This window comes from Lactuca sativa, chromosome 2 (genome assembly GCF_002870075.4).
Source record: "Lactuca sativa cultivar Salinas chromosome 2, Lsat_Salinas_v11, whole genome shotgun sequence".
Lineage (NCBI taxonomy): Eukaryota > Viridiplantae > Streptophyta > Magnoliopsida > Asterales > Asteraceae > Lactuca > Lactuca sativa.
In genome coordinates, this window is record NC_056624.2 from 199,510,488 (window position 1) to 199,528,724 (window position 18,237).

The 18,237-nt window shown below is 34.7% G+C and overlaps 1 protein-coding gene across 1 annotated transcript; it reads left to right on the plus strand.

Moving 5' to 3' along the window:
* The first annotated feature begins 13,457 nt into the window (after positions 1-13,457).
* LOC111915024 (protein kinase G11A) lies at positions 13,458-15,932 on the plus strand. Its single transcript, XM_023910728.3, has 2 exons — positions 13,458-14,196; positions 14,891-15,932. The coding sequence occupies exons 1-2, from the start codon at positions 13,664-13,666 to the stop codon at positions 15,684-15,686; spliced, it is 1,329 nt and encodes a 442-aa protein (XP_023766496.1). The 5' UTR covers positions 13,458-13,663; the 3' UTR covers positions 15,687-15,932.
* The last annotated feature ends 2,305 nt before the right edge of the window (positions 15,933-18,237 follow it).

Here is an 18,237-nt window from a genome sequence, read left to right on the forward strand (position 1 = left end):
CTTTCTGTTAGTCATATGTTGTCTCCTTTGCGTGACCTCTAATCCGACCTGGTACACAACATATGCAACTCTATTTCTCTGCAGGATATATATGTGTGTGAAATATATGTGTGAAATACTTCTCATCTGTTAGCCATATGTTGTCTCCTTTGCGCGACTTCTAATCTGACCTGGTACACAGCATATGCAACCTTCTTCTTCTCAACCCCTCTGAAGTAGTTAGCAATAGAATTCTGTATCTCTTCTCTCTCTGAATGATTGTCTGCTCACCCGGTGTAAGGAGTACTCTGGAAGTTCTTGATGGCTGGGGCATATCAGGAAGCGGGAAACACGTTCTAGTACACTTAAAAATTGAACACATACAGATTGTCTATAGATATCGCTGCTCAATTTAGGTGGACAACAATATCCCTGGTCGTCATCAGATGAATGGTCCTTAAGATATAGTATCTAAGGAATTAGGATCAGATATAATTTTTAGGAACTTAAGTTCACCTTGTCGTGTATCAAATAGTATATCCTAAATAAGTCACAAAATTTTCGTGTTTAAGTGGACAACAATACCGACGATCGACCAGACAAAGATGTGAATATGGAAGGTACCGACAAGTGGATAAAGGCTGTCTAAAAACTTTGATCCCAAATCTCTCTTAAAGTTAGATATCATTTTATTTTTTTTAAATTTGTCATAGTTTCTTCTAATGTAAATATTAGAGGAGAATTAAAAATTAAAAAAAAACAAAAAAAAAATCAAAAAAAAATAAAATAAAATAAAAAATCCAAAAATAGTGTTATTTCTGTTTTATTTCTTGTTCAGAAAAATCAAAAATCCAAAAATATTTTTGTTTCTGTTTTAATTTGTGTGCTAAGTTTTCTTTTAGTTTTGTTTTTGTCTTGAATAGTGATTTCAGGTATAGATAAAACTCATGGAGTTTGTGTTGAAGATTTCTTAGCCAAAGCCTCGTCCGTGTGCATCGAAGAATTCGCATTCGAAGGAGCAAGAAATGAAGATCATTCTTTCAACATTCAATCCTTCAACCCCAGAAGCAAGGTGAAGCTGCAATTGAAGAATATGTGACGGATTGCATTGAAGCCTCCTCAATCAGTCTGCTGCTATCTATGAACTTGTTGAAGTGATCTAGAAGATTTGTTCTCTCTGATGTTCTCTCTGAAGATTCTCAAGCTGAAAGCGCCATCTTTCAAGAATCAGTACAAGAAGCCTCCTCACCCAATGTGTGTTTAATGCCAAATTCTGAAGAAAAACCCAACCGCTCAAGATGAAGTCAATTATTGAAGATTCATATGTTCATCTTGATGCTGTGAAGAAATCGAAGGTTAAAGCTGAAACCAAGCTCTCATTGAAGATTGACAAGAAGAGCCAGCTACTTTTTAGGGGGAGCTTGTTGGGTCAATTAAGAAAAGAAAGCTATAAACCAAGGGGGAGATTGTTGGGTCAAAATATGGTTTATACTTTACTTTTCTGGGCAATTATATTTTTGTGTAATAGTTTACGAATTTATGGCCTAGTTTACGGCTGAGTTTACGGCCGTAAACACCTTACGGCCGTAAACTCATTTACGACCCATTTGTGTGTCCGGCCCATATTCTTGTATAAATAGAGGTGTTAGGGTGAGGAGTAAAGATTGATGAAATTGATGAACTAGAGAGTTTACGGCCAAAGAGAAACGGGAGTTTTATTTGTGTGTGAATCTTGTGTAAGGAATTTTATTCATATCATTAATTCAATCAAGATTCATCATATTCTTCTTCTTCTTCTCTTCTATTTTATTTTGCATCATCCGTTTGATCGGGATTCCGCACCATCAAACGGATCTGACTGATACACAGGCGAATTTAGGGACTTACACATATTGTCTGTATACTTGCTATCTATGCTGGAGGAACGATTTTATACATGTTTTAAATGATTTAAAATGTATATGTATTTTATATCTACAAAATATGTTGGGTAAAACATGGGTAGATGTATTAGTTGTTGTGTGATAAAATAAAATAATGAGAGACCTCGATTTTATTGATGATCCAGTCATCTAGCGAAGTATAGATGACGACCACAAACTATTCTAGACAGTCTAGTGGAACGCTAGCAAGCTCGCAACCTGTAGGTGTTTATTTGAACTGTGTGCTCACCAACAGGTTGCACAACCAAACAAACTCGATTGCTAGCGTTTCCGATGAAAATCCTTAGGCTAGGTCCCTTGTGTTAGATGGTTTAGGGACATAAAGTGAGGATAACGGGAACGAGTAATCGGGCTTGTTTGGTTGATGAAAATAATAAACTTATTTATTGTGGGTTGAACACCCTATGTGCTCACCAGGCTCCCAATCCTGACCCACTCAGTTTCTTGTATTACAGGTAGTGGCGTACGAGCATAGATATGATGTTTTGGGATGAGAGATTACGGATATAGGCCTATAGATATGCATAAATGTAGTAAGACTTATATTGTACTGTTTATGCTTTTGATATGTATTGAACATGACATCCCGAGGGTTTTAATGCAATACATTTCTTTGGAAATGCTTTGATAAATCTTTATCATATTTTATTTTGGGAACAAATTCCGCAACACTTTTATTTAAAATGTTACTCTGATGGGGATGTCAAACCAAACATAAACAAAATCGGTTTTTTCTGGCCATGAAAAATGGGGATGGCACATTTACCCTGATTTGGACTCATTATTTGAGTCGATGACTAGATGTTGATGATTGTCATTTTGTTATTAGCTAGCGAATCTGCAGTTAGAGACTATTCATGGAATCAGCTATTGTTGGGGTGTTGTCTTGATGATGTTGGTTCGAGATCTGTTAGTCAATGGTTAGGGATTGTCTGCGTGTTTCAGCAGCGCGAGGTCTGTTTTCCTCACTGTACTAACAGGGTCGAAGGCACCAATGCCAACCCTTTTGGATTGTTATCTTGGTTTATCGTATGCTTTGTATGTTGTGGTGACCTGTTAGATCGGTATCCTAGTAGATAGGATGATATTATGCTTAGAGATCAGTTAAATCTGCATGTTATATGTTCTCCAGTAGCTAGTGTTAATGTTGTATAGTTGGGTTGAGACTGTACTGCTTTGTGCTGCCAGTCAACAAACCCAGTAATGTTTATATCGGTACATTATGTATGCTTATTTGTTATATGTCGACATGGCTTGTGTGTGTGGTTGGGTTGAGGCGGGCCTGCTGTGTGCTGAATGCTAACATACCCAGGGCGGCCCGAATAGACTGAAGGCTCGGCGAGGCGGTCCAGACATGCTGAAGGCTTTGAGAGTGGTCCAGATAGGTTGACGACCCGGTGAGGCGGTCCAGTCATGCTGAAGACTCTGTATGCGTGTTGTTATTTATGTATGCGCTACTGTTTGTGTGTTGGTACTTTGGGGGAACTCACTAAGCTTTGTGCTTACAGTTTCAGTTTATTGTTTCAGGTGCTTTAGACGTTTTGGCAAGGCGAAGGCGTGACCATACACATCCTCGCGTTTTGGACTTCTGGTTTATGGGAAACTCTGATAATGTGAATGTTTTGAAAACTATGTGTAAATGATTCCGGTTTTAAATAAATGTTTTGGAAACAACGGTTTTGTAAACACTTCTATAGAAAAAAGGATTGTTTTGGAAAGTTTAAATTTTACTGAAATTTTATGGATGTTACATTAAAACCATAAGCACAAAGCTTAGTGAGTTCCCCAAAATACCACACACTAAACAAACATACTGCCAAGCATATCTGGGTGCCGGCCTACCCCTTCGGTCTATTTCAACCGGATACTGCCAGACATATCTCAGTGATGGCCTACCCCTTCGGATTATTTTAATCGGATACTGCCAAGCATATATGGGTGTTGGCCTGCCTCTTCGTTCTATTTCAACCAGATGTTGGGTCTATTTCACCCTCTACTACTACCACATAATATCATAACAACAATCATAGAGTCATCAAGCATATACAGGCATAATTGACAAATATCACAAAGATAATCATCACACTATAACATAAAATAGTGGGGCGACCTTGGTGACTTCGACCCACGACTACTGCGAAGGAAGACTTACCTCAAACCACTGATAATCCACTAACTGCTCGGGTCGATGAGCCGGATAACCTCGCACTAATTAACAATATATACAACCTTAATAATTAACCCAATAACTCAATCTCTGAGGCCCAATCCATAATCCAGTTTCTTAAAGGGTAAAATACCATTTTACCCCTTTTCTTACTAGGCCTAAAACCATGATCCAACCCATTATCACAAAAAACCCAAATCTCTAAATGGCAACCTAAAGCCCAATATGGCCCAACTTCCTAATTGGGACCCAAAACCATCATGGGACCAATACTAAGAAAGCCCACAAACTATCTATGGCCCAAAGTTAAAAGTACAATAGCCCAACAAGGCGTAAAGCTTAAAAGGCCCAAAATCAACTTGCTGGGGTACGCCCCACGTACACACCCTTAAAGCATAAAGTACAAGTCCATTATGCATAAAATTAGCATTACGCTGAGTGTACACTTACGTACGCCCAACTTACTCATCGAGTACCCAAAAATCCAAAATAAGCTCTTAATGGTTAAGACAATGACTTCCAAACTCAGATATGACCCTAATGAGATGTCTTAACACGTAAAGTTGGCAACTTTACTCACTTTTCATGGCTTAATGGGACCAAAACCTCAATACACACCACAATAAGCACCCAAACTCATACATGGTCCAACATAACTCATCAAGATGACATTTTTATAAACAAGGGACCTCCCAAATGTCAAGATCCAACATACAAAGCTCTTGGAGTAGCCCATACTCATCAAGATGACATTTTTATGAACAAGGGACCTCCCAAATGTCAAGATCCAACATACAAAGCTCTTGGAGTAGCCCATACTCACAAGGATGACTCTAAGGACCAAAATGAACCCAAAATACTCCTTAAATTAGATCTAACACTTAAAGTCATCAAGAAAGAAACTTTATACCTCTAGAAGATAGATCAAGGTGCACAAAGGCTGGATCTAAAAGCTCCAAGCAATCCCACACTTTTCCAAGAAGCCCATTCTTCTTCAAAGATCACCAAAATGCATGAAATACCACCAAAAGCTCTAAAACCACTCAAATGGGGCTAGGGTTTTGTTTCGATGGTTTAGAGAGATGGAGGCTGAAGATAATAAGGTTTTTGTGGTGAGTTAAGGAGCTTAAATAGGGTCTGAGACCCTAAATTAGGGTTTGGGTCTAGCAGGAGTACGCCCATCGTACCCCCTTAAGGGTCCGTGATCATTTCCTTAGTACGCCCAACGTACACTAATGTATGCCCCGCATACTGGCCTTTACACTAGTACGCCATACGAACACTTGTGTACGCCCCGTGTACTTGGTCAACCCTAAATTCACCAAACTTCCGAAGGCCATAGCTTCTCAATTATAAGTTCGATTCTGACGATCTTTATATCCACGAAAAGGTAACGAGAATCTCTACGCTTATATCAACTCATACTTGCCTTAAAACTTCCCGAACTAAAATCCAATTTCCATAAAAGCCCGGATTGACACTTTACTGATATACCCTTTGGCTTCAAAACACAAACCGAACTCCCGGATCATCTAAATTACATTACTCATACCCAAATGTGTCTAAATCTCTCTTTCCCCAAAGTCTATAAGCCTGATGATACCCGATCTTCGGCTCACTGCCCCGCATTAGGAAACGATTCAACACGAGGCGTTAAATGAATCCTTGCAGCAACAACAACTGCGGTAGCAGCAGCAGAAGCAGCCTCAGACATAGGGACGTACCGCTCATCAAACAACTCGGTCATAGCGGTCTTGATAGACACAAAAACCTCGGGGATGGCACCCCAGATAACAAGAACCACCTCAGTAGCGATAAACTCATAAATGTCATCATCTGCCAATCCTGGCCACCAGCTCCATAACTAGAACCTCTCATGAACACCATACTGAAAATGAACCAAAAATATATCAAAAAGGCCACAATTATACTATTACAACCATCACATAGGGGATAAACCCTTGGGGGTTGTGACTTCCTTGCTACATGTACGAGTTTTGTGTTTCCAGTAGTACAGGCCCACACTACCTTCCACACCTACATGTATTTGTCTCAATGGATCATCACAAACTACCCTAAAACCAACCTATAACTAGGATACACATTCATCCTACATTCACTCTCTCGAGAGTGGCTAATCATTCCTCAACTAACATGCTTCTCCCATACTCACTCATGAAACTTCCACCAACCCTGTTCTTGCTCGTAAAATGCTAATCATACATAACGTTGGATCCCATAGACACAAATTAAGGCTAAACCAAACATTCTCAGGCTATAAAATCTTAGTTATGCACAATTATGATGCACACACTAAACAACTACAATAATGATGTCAATATCATCTAAAATATAAGTTCTCTTAGGCTATCAGGTATCATAGACCAGACAATTCTATCATGCAATTCTTGAAGATCCCTAGCATATCACCAACATGTAGTTCTATCATAATCATCATAAACAAATAACAGTATGGGTAAACTTGGGGTATACTTTCCTGCTCCGGCTGATCGCACACATCTCATCTTTCTTTGGTTACTTTTGAAAACAATCTTTTTGAAAACCATTATTGAAAAATTCTAACAAATCCTTAGTTTGAGTCTAGATTCACATGAATGATCATCCAATTCTCTCAAACCATGGATCTAATATCGACCTGTAACATCCCAAAATCTATATATATATATATATATATATATATATATATATATATATATATATATATACACACACACACATTACAATAAATTAAGGTCTTTACCTACACATAAATTACCTACATATGTTATGTGTAAGCAAATATCTACACATATTTTGCATATGTGTGGGTAACTAAACATATAAATTTTCATATCGAATGACACTTAATATGTGTAGAGAATCACCAATATTAACATTTAAATTGGTGGGAAAAGTTTCCCTCCAAAATTTGTGATTTATAGAATGTGAAATTACCCACACATATTAAAAACTTTCCATGTGTAGGTAATATGCCTCACACACACACACACACACACACACACACATATATATATATATATATATATATATATATATATATATATATATATATATATATATATATATATATAGATTAATTCGATATATAGGTGATTCATTTGATATTACCAACACATAATTTTATTTCACACATATGTAGATAACTAAATTAACTAATAATAATAATTAATATTTAAATAAATGACGTGGCAAAGTAAATATCAACACATAACATCAATATATTTATGTGTAGGTAAATATGTTAGACAATTGTTATTATTATTATTTCATAAATGACATGACAAATCAAATACCTACACATATTTTATGTGTAGGTAAATATATTAGACAATTGTTATTATTATTTCATAAATGACGTGGAAAATCAAATATATACACATATTTTATATGTAGGTAAATATAATAGAAAATTGTTATTATTATTATTTCATAAATAATTAGCAAATAAAATACCTATAGACATTTTATGTGTAGGTAAATATATTAGACAAGTCAAATACCTACAAATATTTTCTATATGTATTGATATTTCTTAATAACGTTTTTACATAAATCAAAAATTAAAGGTAAAATTGTTTAGCAACAAATTTTTATGTTTTTTGAAGGTAATTTCCCTCCAAAATTGTTGATTGCTACAACCACATGTATTGTAAAAGAAAAGGTAAAGTGTATATATATATATATATATATATATATATATATATATATATATATATATATATATATATATATATATATATATATCACTAACATTTATTGGAAATAAATTTTTTTTAAATAACTTTGAAACAAAAAATTATAAATCAAGTAATTGAAAATCCAAAATATAAATGGATATGGGAAAGCAATATGAGCATACGGAACAAAAGTTAAATTTTAACTACAAAATACCAAAATTATAAAAAAAATAAAAAGTAAAAAGAAATTAATTAATGAAAAGTTCCATGTGGTAAAAAAATTAAAAGAAAAACAAAATAGAAAAAAATAACATTAAAATAATACAAAATTGCATACTAGGATGGAATCAATCACGTATCTTCATACCAATCGGAAGCTTTGAAATCGTATGTTGTTATGTTGAAATTGTTCCACAAAAGATCGGCAAAACCCTAATACGCAGGGGAAGCATCGACGGATCAAGGTGCAACAAAGGCTTCATGTACAAATTGATTGTTGTATCTTGTATTGATGTAATCAAATACTCCAGAAAACTAATTAATTACTAGTTGTTTCATATCCTGCATCGTCGCCCTCGTCTTCCTTCTCAATTAATCATCGATTTTTGCTCCATAGTCCAACCTGTTCAGGTTCTTATCCTTACTTTCTTGTTTCCCATTTTTTTCCATATGATCTTGTTTACTGCATATAATTCTTTGATTTCATTGCTGCATTGGCTTGGAAAGAACCATGCAATTTATTTTCTTTGATTACCTCTTAAATATACAAACCTTATGAGGTATACTTTCTTACCAGTAGCATAAAAAAATCACCAGCCAAACAATAGTTTTCACTAGATGTTTAATAAGATGAACAATATGCCAAAACATCAAGTAAACTAAAATTAAACTTAAAAATAAACTAAAAAAAAAGATGGCATATAAAGAAAGCCAACATTTTACATAAATAGCTCATATATGACCGAAAGTGTGAAAAATAACAAAAAAAAACATCATCTACTTGGTGTTGCTGAATTGAATGCTTTTAGGATTTCTATTGTTCCTCCTTATATCTTTATACTTGCTATTGCTGATAATTTATTTTGGTTGGTTGAAATTTTGGAAGTTGGTTTCTATTTACTGTTGGTCAATGTTGTTCTTTGGTTAGCCATTTTCTTTTGGTGTGTTTGGCTCAGACAATTTTACCCCTTTCAGTTCCTAGTGTTGTTCTCATAATTGGGTGGTTTTCTACTAGTTAGTTACAAAAAAATATAATTATAAGAAACATAAAAATTATAAGATAATTGCAACTCCTGTCTTTATAAAAACACACTTTATAAAAACACACTGAAAAATCATCAGGAAATTTACAACTACATATTATTCATACCAAGAACTAAAATCCGCTTTCCGTAAATGAGGGACAAAACTCAAACAGGTGACAAAACTAGAGCCGGCAAAAAGTGACCCAACCCATCAACCTAACCCAAAATTAACGGGTTGGGTTTAGATTTTCAACTCATTTAAGTTAATTGAGTCAACCCGCCTAACCCATTTAATTAAATAGGTTGGGTTGAGTAAAACTTATCGACCTATTTTCAACCCGTTAACCCTTTTAAATTTAATATATATTTTTGTTTATTTTATTAGTATAACATTACTCAATTAATATATGTTTTATAATTTCATATTTATATTTTTATAAAAAATTATGCACTAGTATAGTTATAAGTTATTACCCTAATAAATTATAATGGGCTTTGATCATGTAGTGGAACTGTTTGACACAATACACACAAATTATGTATTAATTATAAGATTATGTTTTAAGCATCTGATTTCCTAATATCCTTAAATTACTTCATAGTTTTGACGTTTTAATTTTAATATTTTGATTTTCACCACTCCTAAATATCCTCATCATCAGGACTCTATACGATAGTAGTAGTATCGTATGACTTGATTATATGTAGTAAGCAAGAAGCCAACTTCAAAAATCACTTCATCTTACTTTAAATATTTATTTGAGTTTTAAACTAATTTAACTAGTTATAATTTTATCATCTAGTAATAATCCTCAAACATTATCATAAGACACAAACAACAACTTGGGTACATCAATAAACAAAAGTCCAACAGTTAGAAGACAAAGAATAAGAAAGGGTAAAATCATCCATATTCAACACAAATTTCCACCTGCCAAAAATTACATAAGAAACCACCTTATAATATCCTTCAAAATTGTTCCTAACTGTATAAAATTCCTTTCTATTAATTACTTTGATTACCACTATCAGCAAATACAATCCCCTTAATCTTAAACAATCGGCCAGATCCAATCTCTCCAATCTCAGGCACAAGTAAGATTTTTTTTTTTTCGTTTCTCTTAATATTATGATCCTTACTCTGATGTCATTGGTGTTGATCCTTACTACATTTTCAGTTTTTTTAAACAGACCCATCTACAACAAACGTACTTACTAATGCAGAACAATATCAAAGAGAGCAACAATCGGGTTAGTATGTTTAAATTATTTATTAATATATTGTAGTATGTGATATTGTTAATGTAAATCTACTTGTACTTGCTTATAGACATAGTTTTTGAGACCGAGCAAGAAAATGATAGTGATGCTACAATTGCAAAGCGTGGCATTACTTGTGGCAAGGGTGCTCGTAAGGCAATGAAAGCGTCTAAGAAGAAGTTGCCTGTAGAATTTAATTTTGTTGCAAGACGAGTAATATGTAACAATGAATCAACTTTCACATATGAGTGTGGCTATATCTTACGTAAGAACTGTACCTTACAACACAAAGAGTGGAGGCTTGTACCGAAGGAAGAAAAGTTTACATTACACCACAAGCTAACTGTAAGTTTTTTTAGTATGACTTTAACATTTTCATTACTAACTAGTTAATTATGTTTGTTACTTGAAGACGCTTTTTGATATTGATGTGGAAAATGAGAATGTTTGCAAAGTTATCAATAGCTACATGGCAAGGTCATGGAGAAATTACCAAGCTGAGTTGCATAAATACTTTAAAGAGATTGGAGGACCAGAAGACCCAATAAAGGCAAAGACTAAACCCCCTTCAAATATTCGTAACAAAGAAGACTGGGAGTATCTATGTGACATGTGGTGTGAGCCAAAATACATGGTAATGTTTTGAAAATATTTGAGCTATTGAATTAATTATTATTGTTGAATTCGGTATAATATTTGTTAGTTTTATTCGGTTGTATGTCCTTGAAGGAAATGGCAAAAAAGAAGGTTGTTGCTCGCGGAAAGCGAAAAATGGAGACAAGAAATGGGTCGAAGAGTACAATACGCTATCATGTTGAGCTTGGACATGATGTGGATTCTTCATCGCGTCATATTGAGACTTGGCGGCTTACACATTGGGATGAAGAAAAAGGTTGGAAATCCACTGATATGACTGCAAAATATGTAAGTGTAGTTGCTCATTTCTACCGTTGAATATATATTATTTGGTAAATAATTTTTTTAATATACTCGTCTTATTTTTATATGCTAATAGGAAGAAATGAAAAAGATGAGAAATGAGCATTCCTTGGAATAAATAAGTGACAAGTTGATTATAGAGAAGGTACTTGGACGAAGCTTTGTTCTTTTGTTCGGGTGGGGACGTGATCCTGTTGTCGCTAGTAACATCACAGGTTCTACTGAGAAATCTAAGCATCCTAGTTATGATGAATAGGTGGATGAATTGGAAACAATGAAAAGAGAACATGAAGTTACGAAGCAAATATTGATTGAGAAAAACATCATGCCTCATCCTCTTAGCACATCATCAGGAAGATCACATGGTGATACATTCGAGTGTGGTACATCTAACCACACTCAATCAGGACAGTCTCATGATGAAAATATTGATATATATATGATGATATGCAATGACCATTCTATAATTTTTAGTATTTTCAAGTAGCTACCCATGACTAGTTGATCTTTTGGTAGTTTAAGTATTTCAAGTTTTGAGACTTGTAATTTTTTTGGTTTGAAATATTATGTTAGACAATTTTCAATTTATAATGTTATTTTGAATGCATATGTTTCTATTTATACAAATGTCTGCATTTATTTTGTATTACCTACACATATCATTTTTAATACCCACATATAAATATATTTTTACCAACACATATCAAAATCAATGCCTACACATAAAAATACTCTTACCCACACATATTTTTATGACATGTATAGTCCAGATCATTGACCACGTCAGCAGCCACATCATCAGCCATGTCATCGACATCCCAAACAAATCAAAATACCTCTACCTACACATATTTACTACTTTTAGCCATATATGTGTAGGTATAGATTATATTATATCTACACATAAATTATGTGTCGGTAATGATCTGTATCAACAAGCATGAGCCTACACGTAGTTACACTTAATGTATGTGTAGATAATAATGAATATCATCACATATGATGCTTTTACTTACACATAATATGTGTGAGCAAAGACCCAATATTTCCTTCTTATTTGATCTTGACTATATATATATATATATATATATATATATATATATATATATATATATATATATATATATATATATATATATATATATATAAAGAAATCATTGTTATCAATCAAACCCAACTCATAAGAATCCAAAATCAAATAAAAATGTTTCCAAAGTCAATGTATCATAACATCTCCAAAACATATCATCAAGGATGTCTACAATCACGTTTTTATTTTTTCGCGATCATTTAAAGTACCTAAAACATAAAACTTAAATTGTAAGCCAAAACTTAGAGAGTTCTCCGAAATACCATACACAACCAAAATAGATAACATGTATATATGAGCTTTCCGTCTGAATATTGGAAACAAAAATTTCTATTCGAAATTCGATGCTAATCTGTTAGAATCATGGAACTTCTTATAAGGTTTCGTTGCTAATTACCGTTAATGATTATTTCTAAATGAACATTTGTTTTATTCTAGTGACTTGTATAATTAGCGGCAATTTATTAGATGTTTACTCATATTGTAGTATTTATGAACGAATTTTGCTTATAATATGTAAATAGTCTATTTTAATTATTTTAATTTTATACGAGGCTTTCAAAACCCAATGGACTGACCCGTTAATTATTTCGTTTTTTTAATTATATATTGCATCACATCATAGTAACTTTAATAATATTTTATTATTTTATATGTTTATTCTTTTCTTTCAAGATGACAATAATCACAATAAGTTACACCAATGATTCAATTAATAGTCTTGAAAATGATTGGTATTATTTAGTGATATATACTATACTCTTTTGTCTTTATACCAACTCATATTAACTTACAATACCAAAATTGGGTGTTTAAAAATTAAATTCAGATTTTAAGTTTATCTTGTATCTTTCGTCCGTCGTTGTTACGGGGACATATTATCATTTTAACAAATAAAGTTTTCTCTGACTGAATGTATGTTGATAGATTCAAGTAGGAATAAGACCACTTTAATAAAACGAAAACCAAGTTTCTTTAATATTTATGGGTCTCACAGAATCAAAATTGCTAAGGACAAGATAACTTACATTTCTCATTGAATAATTTGTAAGTCGTGATAAAAGTGTCGTTCTAGACTTAGTAATCTAAACTCTGGATAAAAGAATTACGTGAAATTTAATAATACAACGGTATCCAGCTCTTTGGGCCATAAGTGAGTGTCTGGATCCTTTGGTTCTTGTAAATAGCCGGACCTTTGACATGGCCCTCATCTGCCGGCCGACGTCGATGATCCATCTCACCACCACCCTTCATAAATTCAACTTTCTTGGTCTTCACAACCACCCTCAAAATCTCCATCACCACCACCACCACCACCACCACCGTGGTTGCTGCTTTTGCAAATGCCTATAGATGACAACAGCCCTAGTGCTCGTAGTCTTGGCTCCTTCTCCACCACCACCGATCTCTTGAAGCTGAGCACAAGCTCAAGAAGCGAATCTCCGATCGCCAACTTGAGCTGCTCTTCTTCCTCCCGCCATACCCCACTACCATCCACCACCACCAAGGATACCATACGCCGGCTGGTAAAGGCCAATGGTGATACTCTCAGTCTTGATGAAATGAGATTCGTACAAAGGCTAGGGAGTGGCGATATCGGGAGTGTGTACTTGGTGGAGCTAAAGTGCGCCGAGGGATGCATGTTGGCGGCGAAGGTGATGGATAAGGAAGAGTTGATGAGCAGGGAGAAAGAGGGTAGGGCAAGGATAGAATTGGAAATACTGCAAATGTTGGATCACCCATTTTTGCCATCACTGTATGCCAGTTTGGAAGTTGATCGGTGGTCTTGCTTGTTGACCGAATTCTGTCCCGGTGGCGATCTGCATATTCTCCGTCAACGACAACCCGACAGGAGATTTGATGAAGCCGCCGTCCGGTGAGTATATATAAATCAACGTTCTCCATTCCCACTCATCTCGACTTAATAAACAAACACCTATAATTATAAAACATACAAAATATAATCCATTAATTACATGTTATATATTATCTCTTTCAAATGATCAAAACAATTATAAATTTAAGTTTTGTATCAATCTGATAAGATTATGTAGTTTTAGTTTAAAATTTCACCACTAAACAAATTTACAACTATATAAGCATCATCAGATGAGAATTATTGTAAATTTTGTTTTTTTTTTTTCCTGAGATTTTTACTTTGAACAGAATGTTAAATAAATTTAGAGATCTGAATTTCAATCATTCATCTAAAAATGGTAATTGCGTTACATCGAATGCATCGAACATGAATTAAAAGACAAAGTCATTCACTATGTAATTATATAAGCCTATATAATCTATTAAATTGTTTTATTATAAAATATTATATAATATTTTAATACAGGTTTATAATCATATCTAATATATTACTCTTAAAATTAATCAGTTTGATCTTCATGCCAAACGTCGTCTCAATACACAATGCAAAAATCATGTAACATCCATATTTTAAAACACTCCACAAATCATGTAAAATGCATATTTCAAAACACGAAACATTTTTATTTAATATTATATATGTGATAATAGTTTAAAACCATATTGAAGTAAAAGTTGACGCATGCATGCAGGTTTTATGCATCAGAAATTGTGGTTGCCCTAGAATACCTTCACATGATGGGCATAATCTATCGAGATCTAAAGCCTGAAAACGTTCTCGTAAGATCAGATGGTCACATAATGCTGACTGACTTCGATTTATGCCTAAAATGCCAAGATTCCACCACCCCTAAACTTGTTCAAGGTCAAGACCAGCTATCCATAAGTAGCCCATCAACGACCCTGTGCACCAAGGGATCATTATCCCCATTCATCCTTCCTCGTTGTAGCATGCCAAAAGTACTCTCGTGTTTTCACCCCAAGCAGAAACGGAGACCACAACCCAGTAACCATCGACCACCCTTCGACATCATGGCTGAGCCAGTTGAGGCTCGATCAATGTCCTTTGTTGGCACTCACGAGTACTTAGCACCAGAGGTTGTTTCCGGTGAAGGCCACGGTAATGCAGTAGATTGGTGGACTTTAGGGATATTTATTTATGAGTTGTTCTATGGAGTGACACCGTTTAGGGGAGGTGACAATGAGTTTACTCTTACCAGCATTTTAGCTAGAGGGCTTCAATTCCCTAAAGAGCCTGCATCATCGTCGGCTATGAAGGATTTGATCACGAAGCTCCTGATCAAGGAACCTACAAAGCGAATGGGGTCCATGAAAGGTGCACCTTCCATCAAGAACCATCCATTCTTCAGTGGAGTAAATTGGGCACTTCTACGCGGCGCTTCACCTCCCTACGTTCCTCGACCTGTCTCTTTCCGAGATTTTGTTGCACAAAATGATCATTGTGATGATCATATAGACTATTATTAGTCATGAAACATTACCATGATTTGTGGCTGTTCTTTTTAATTTTTTTGGCTTTATAGTTAATTAGTTATTTTACTCTTAAGTGTACGAATTCATGAAAATCGCATTGTGATGGTGTAGATAGATATTTTCAAATTGGTAAATCACCGGTAATCACGGGTAAGTGTATTCAGGTTCTTATATGACGGAGAGCATAGTAAGGAGAAAGCAAAGTGTTTTATGGATAAATGAGAGAAAAAATTGTTACGACGAGTTTCAACTTCAAATAGACATAATATGTCTGTAGGGGGAATTATAATGTTGAATTAATTATTATTAATTATCAAGTTTAGTCCATAAAACTATATTGATCCTTCATGATAAGATCTCATTAAGAAAAGTAGACGAAGATTGTGTTGTTATAGAATGAATTAAAAACAGAACATAAATTAAAACTAACCTTGAGTTTTCTGATCTTGATAGGTAAATATTGCACAAAAGAAGCTCTTATCCTAAAGATTTTTACATTACCTAAGGTTGTAAGCTTCAATATAAAACTCATAATTTGATGCAAAATATCTTTCATTCCAATTGCTATGAAGAAACGATAAATGCAAAGCGATTAATCGGAAAGCGAAAGAAAACCGGAATTTGCATTTACAAAATCATAGAGGAAGAGAGGATAGCAAATGAAGGCTGCAAATTTTGGTGTGGTATACAACTCCTAGGAGAGTTGTATTTATAGTCGCAAAAACCTTAGATACTCTAAAAAATCCGAATTTGTAACGAGGACGACCTTATCATATCAAGTCGATATCTATTTGCAACAACTTTTTTTTGGAACGACAATGGAATTAAAAACTATCTAACAAGAAACTAGAACAAAAAATACAAAAAGTTCAAGTCGTACCAGTGAAAATCAACTATCCCAAAAAAATATTTTTCCTACATCTATTAGAAATCCAAAAATAGGAAAAATAGCATATATCAACAAAAATCTCATCTTTTCTAGGCTTGACCGTTCCAAATAAGAGTTTATTGCGAAAACCCCATATCTAGCCAAAACGTAGTAGCAACAACCACATCAAATCTCATCTTGTTCTTCTTGTCTAGAGCTAGAGAATCAACCTAACTCAAAAAGGAAGAAATAGATAGATCAAGAGGGATATTTACATTCCACCATATAGAAATCTTACTCCAAATCGGCAACAAAAGGCTACAAGATGAAAAAAATGTGCTTTGTGGATTCACCTATTTGAAAACAAATACCACATTGCGAAGAGTCTAGATCAATTCCTTTATCCGGCCCTTAGGTTTAAACGGGTAGGAATTCTGTCCCTCATGATTCTCCAAATTAGATCATCATTAACATTTATGGGAATTAAAGTATTCCATCTAGTGCCAATACTAGAACTATCCAAAAAGAAAGAATCAAGAAGCCTCCTAGTAGAAGACATTGAGAAAATGCCATGCACATCTAAATCCCACACAAATCGGTCAGGCACCTCTGAAAACACATAATTTCAAATCACAAAGCACAACTCGATCCATTGGGAGTCTAGAACTCCTACTCTAAGCAATCTTCCATTTTGGTCCAATCGAATCGATAAAAAATTAAAAGTATCTCTTCTCCCAACGGCCGTGTGAAGTTTAGAAGTTTCCATGTCGGTCCAACCGACTTGAGTGACCGTGTGCAGTGCTAAGTGTAGAAGTTTCCATATCCTTCCAATGAATCGATAAAATAAAAGCTTCTCAGCTCCCATCAACTATGTGAAGTGCTAAATCACATCATTTCATGAAGTCGCGTCCATAGTCTGTAATGTCCTAAAATACCAACAAAATATTTCATTTCTAAACCATCAAATCCATACAAACATTTCAAAACTAATCATAGTAAAATGTATCCCTCAAACATCAGAGTAAAACAATAATAATTAATGTGGAAAAAGTCATCAAAGGATGTTGTGCAGTTAAGCCGGGCCCTTCCCTTTGGACTGGAAGTACCTAAAAATATTTAAACCACAAAGCCATAAGCATAAAGCTTAGTGAGTTCCCTAAAATACCACATACCCTACATAGGATAAGGAATGCTATGGGCCTTTCCATAGTCTTCTGTCTGTAACGCCCCGTCTCTGGTATGTTGCTTCCGTGACATTTATTTAGAAGTTTTCAAGAGGGACTCGGCGAGTCTATAGCCCGACTCGTCGAGTAGGGGCGGGATTTCGAGCACGTGTTAGCCGGCGACTCGGCGAGTCCATATTTGGGACTCGGCGAGTCTGCCTGCCAGGAAGAAACCCTAAATCCCCGGGTTGCTCCCTATTTAAGCACTGTTATGTGCCCCAAACTCGCCTCCTTCACCCTCAGAGAGCTGTGAGAAACCCTAAACCCATCCCTTGATTGATTTAAGTGTTTTTGTGTGGATTCTTGAAGGCTTGAAGAAGAAGAAGAAGAAAGGAACAAAGAGAAGAGGTGTAGAGCAAAGATCCAAGGTCAAAATCAGAGTTCATTGAGGTATTTCTCGGAATCCTCCTGTTTTATGCTTAAAACCCCCATTAGATCATTTATAGGGCTAGTT

What these genes read in the sequence shown, in the direction of transcription:
- LOC111915024 (XM_023910728.3), top strand. Translation starts at nt 13,664, where the DNA reads ATGCCTATAGATGACAACAGCCCTAGTGCTCGTAGTCTTGGCTCCTTC. An exon ending in TTTGATGAAGCCGCCGTCCG is followed by an intron (nt 14,197 to 14,890) that starts GTGAGTATATAT and finishes GCATGCATGCAG; the next exon opens with GTTTTATGCATCAGAAATTG.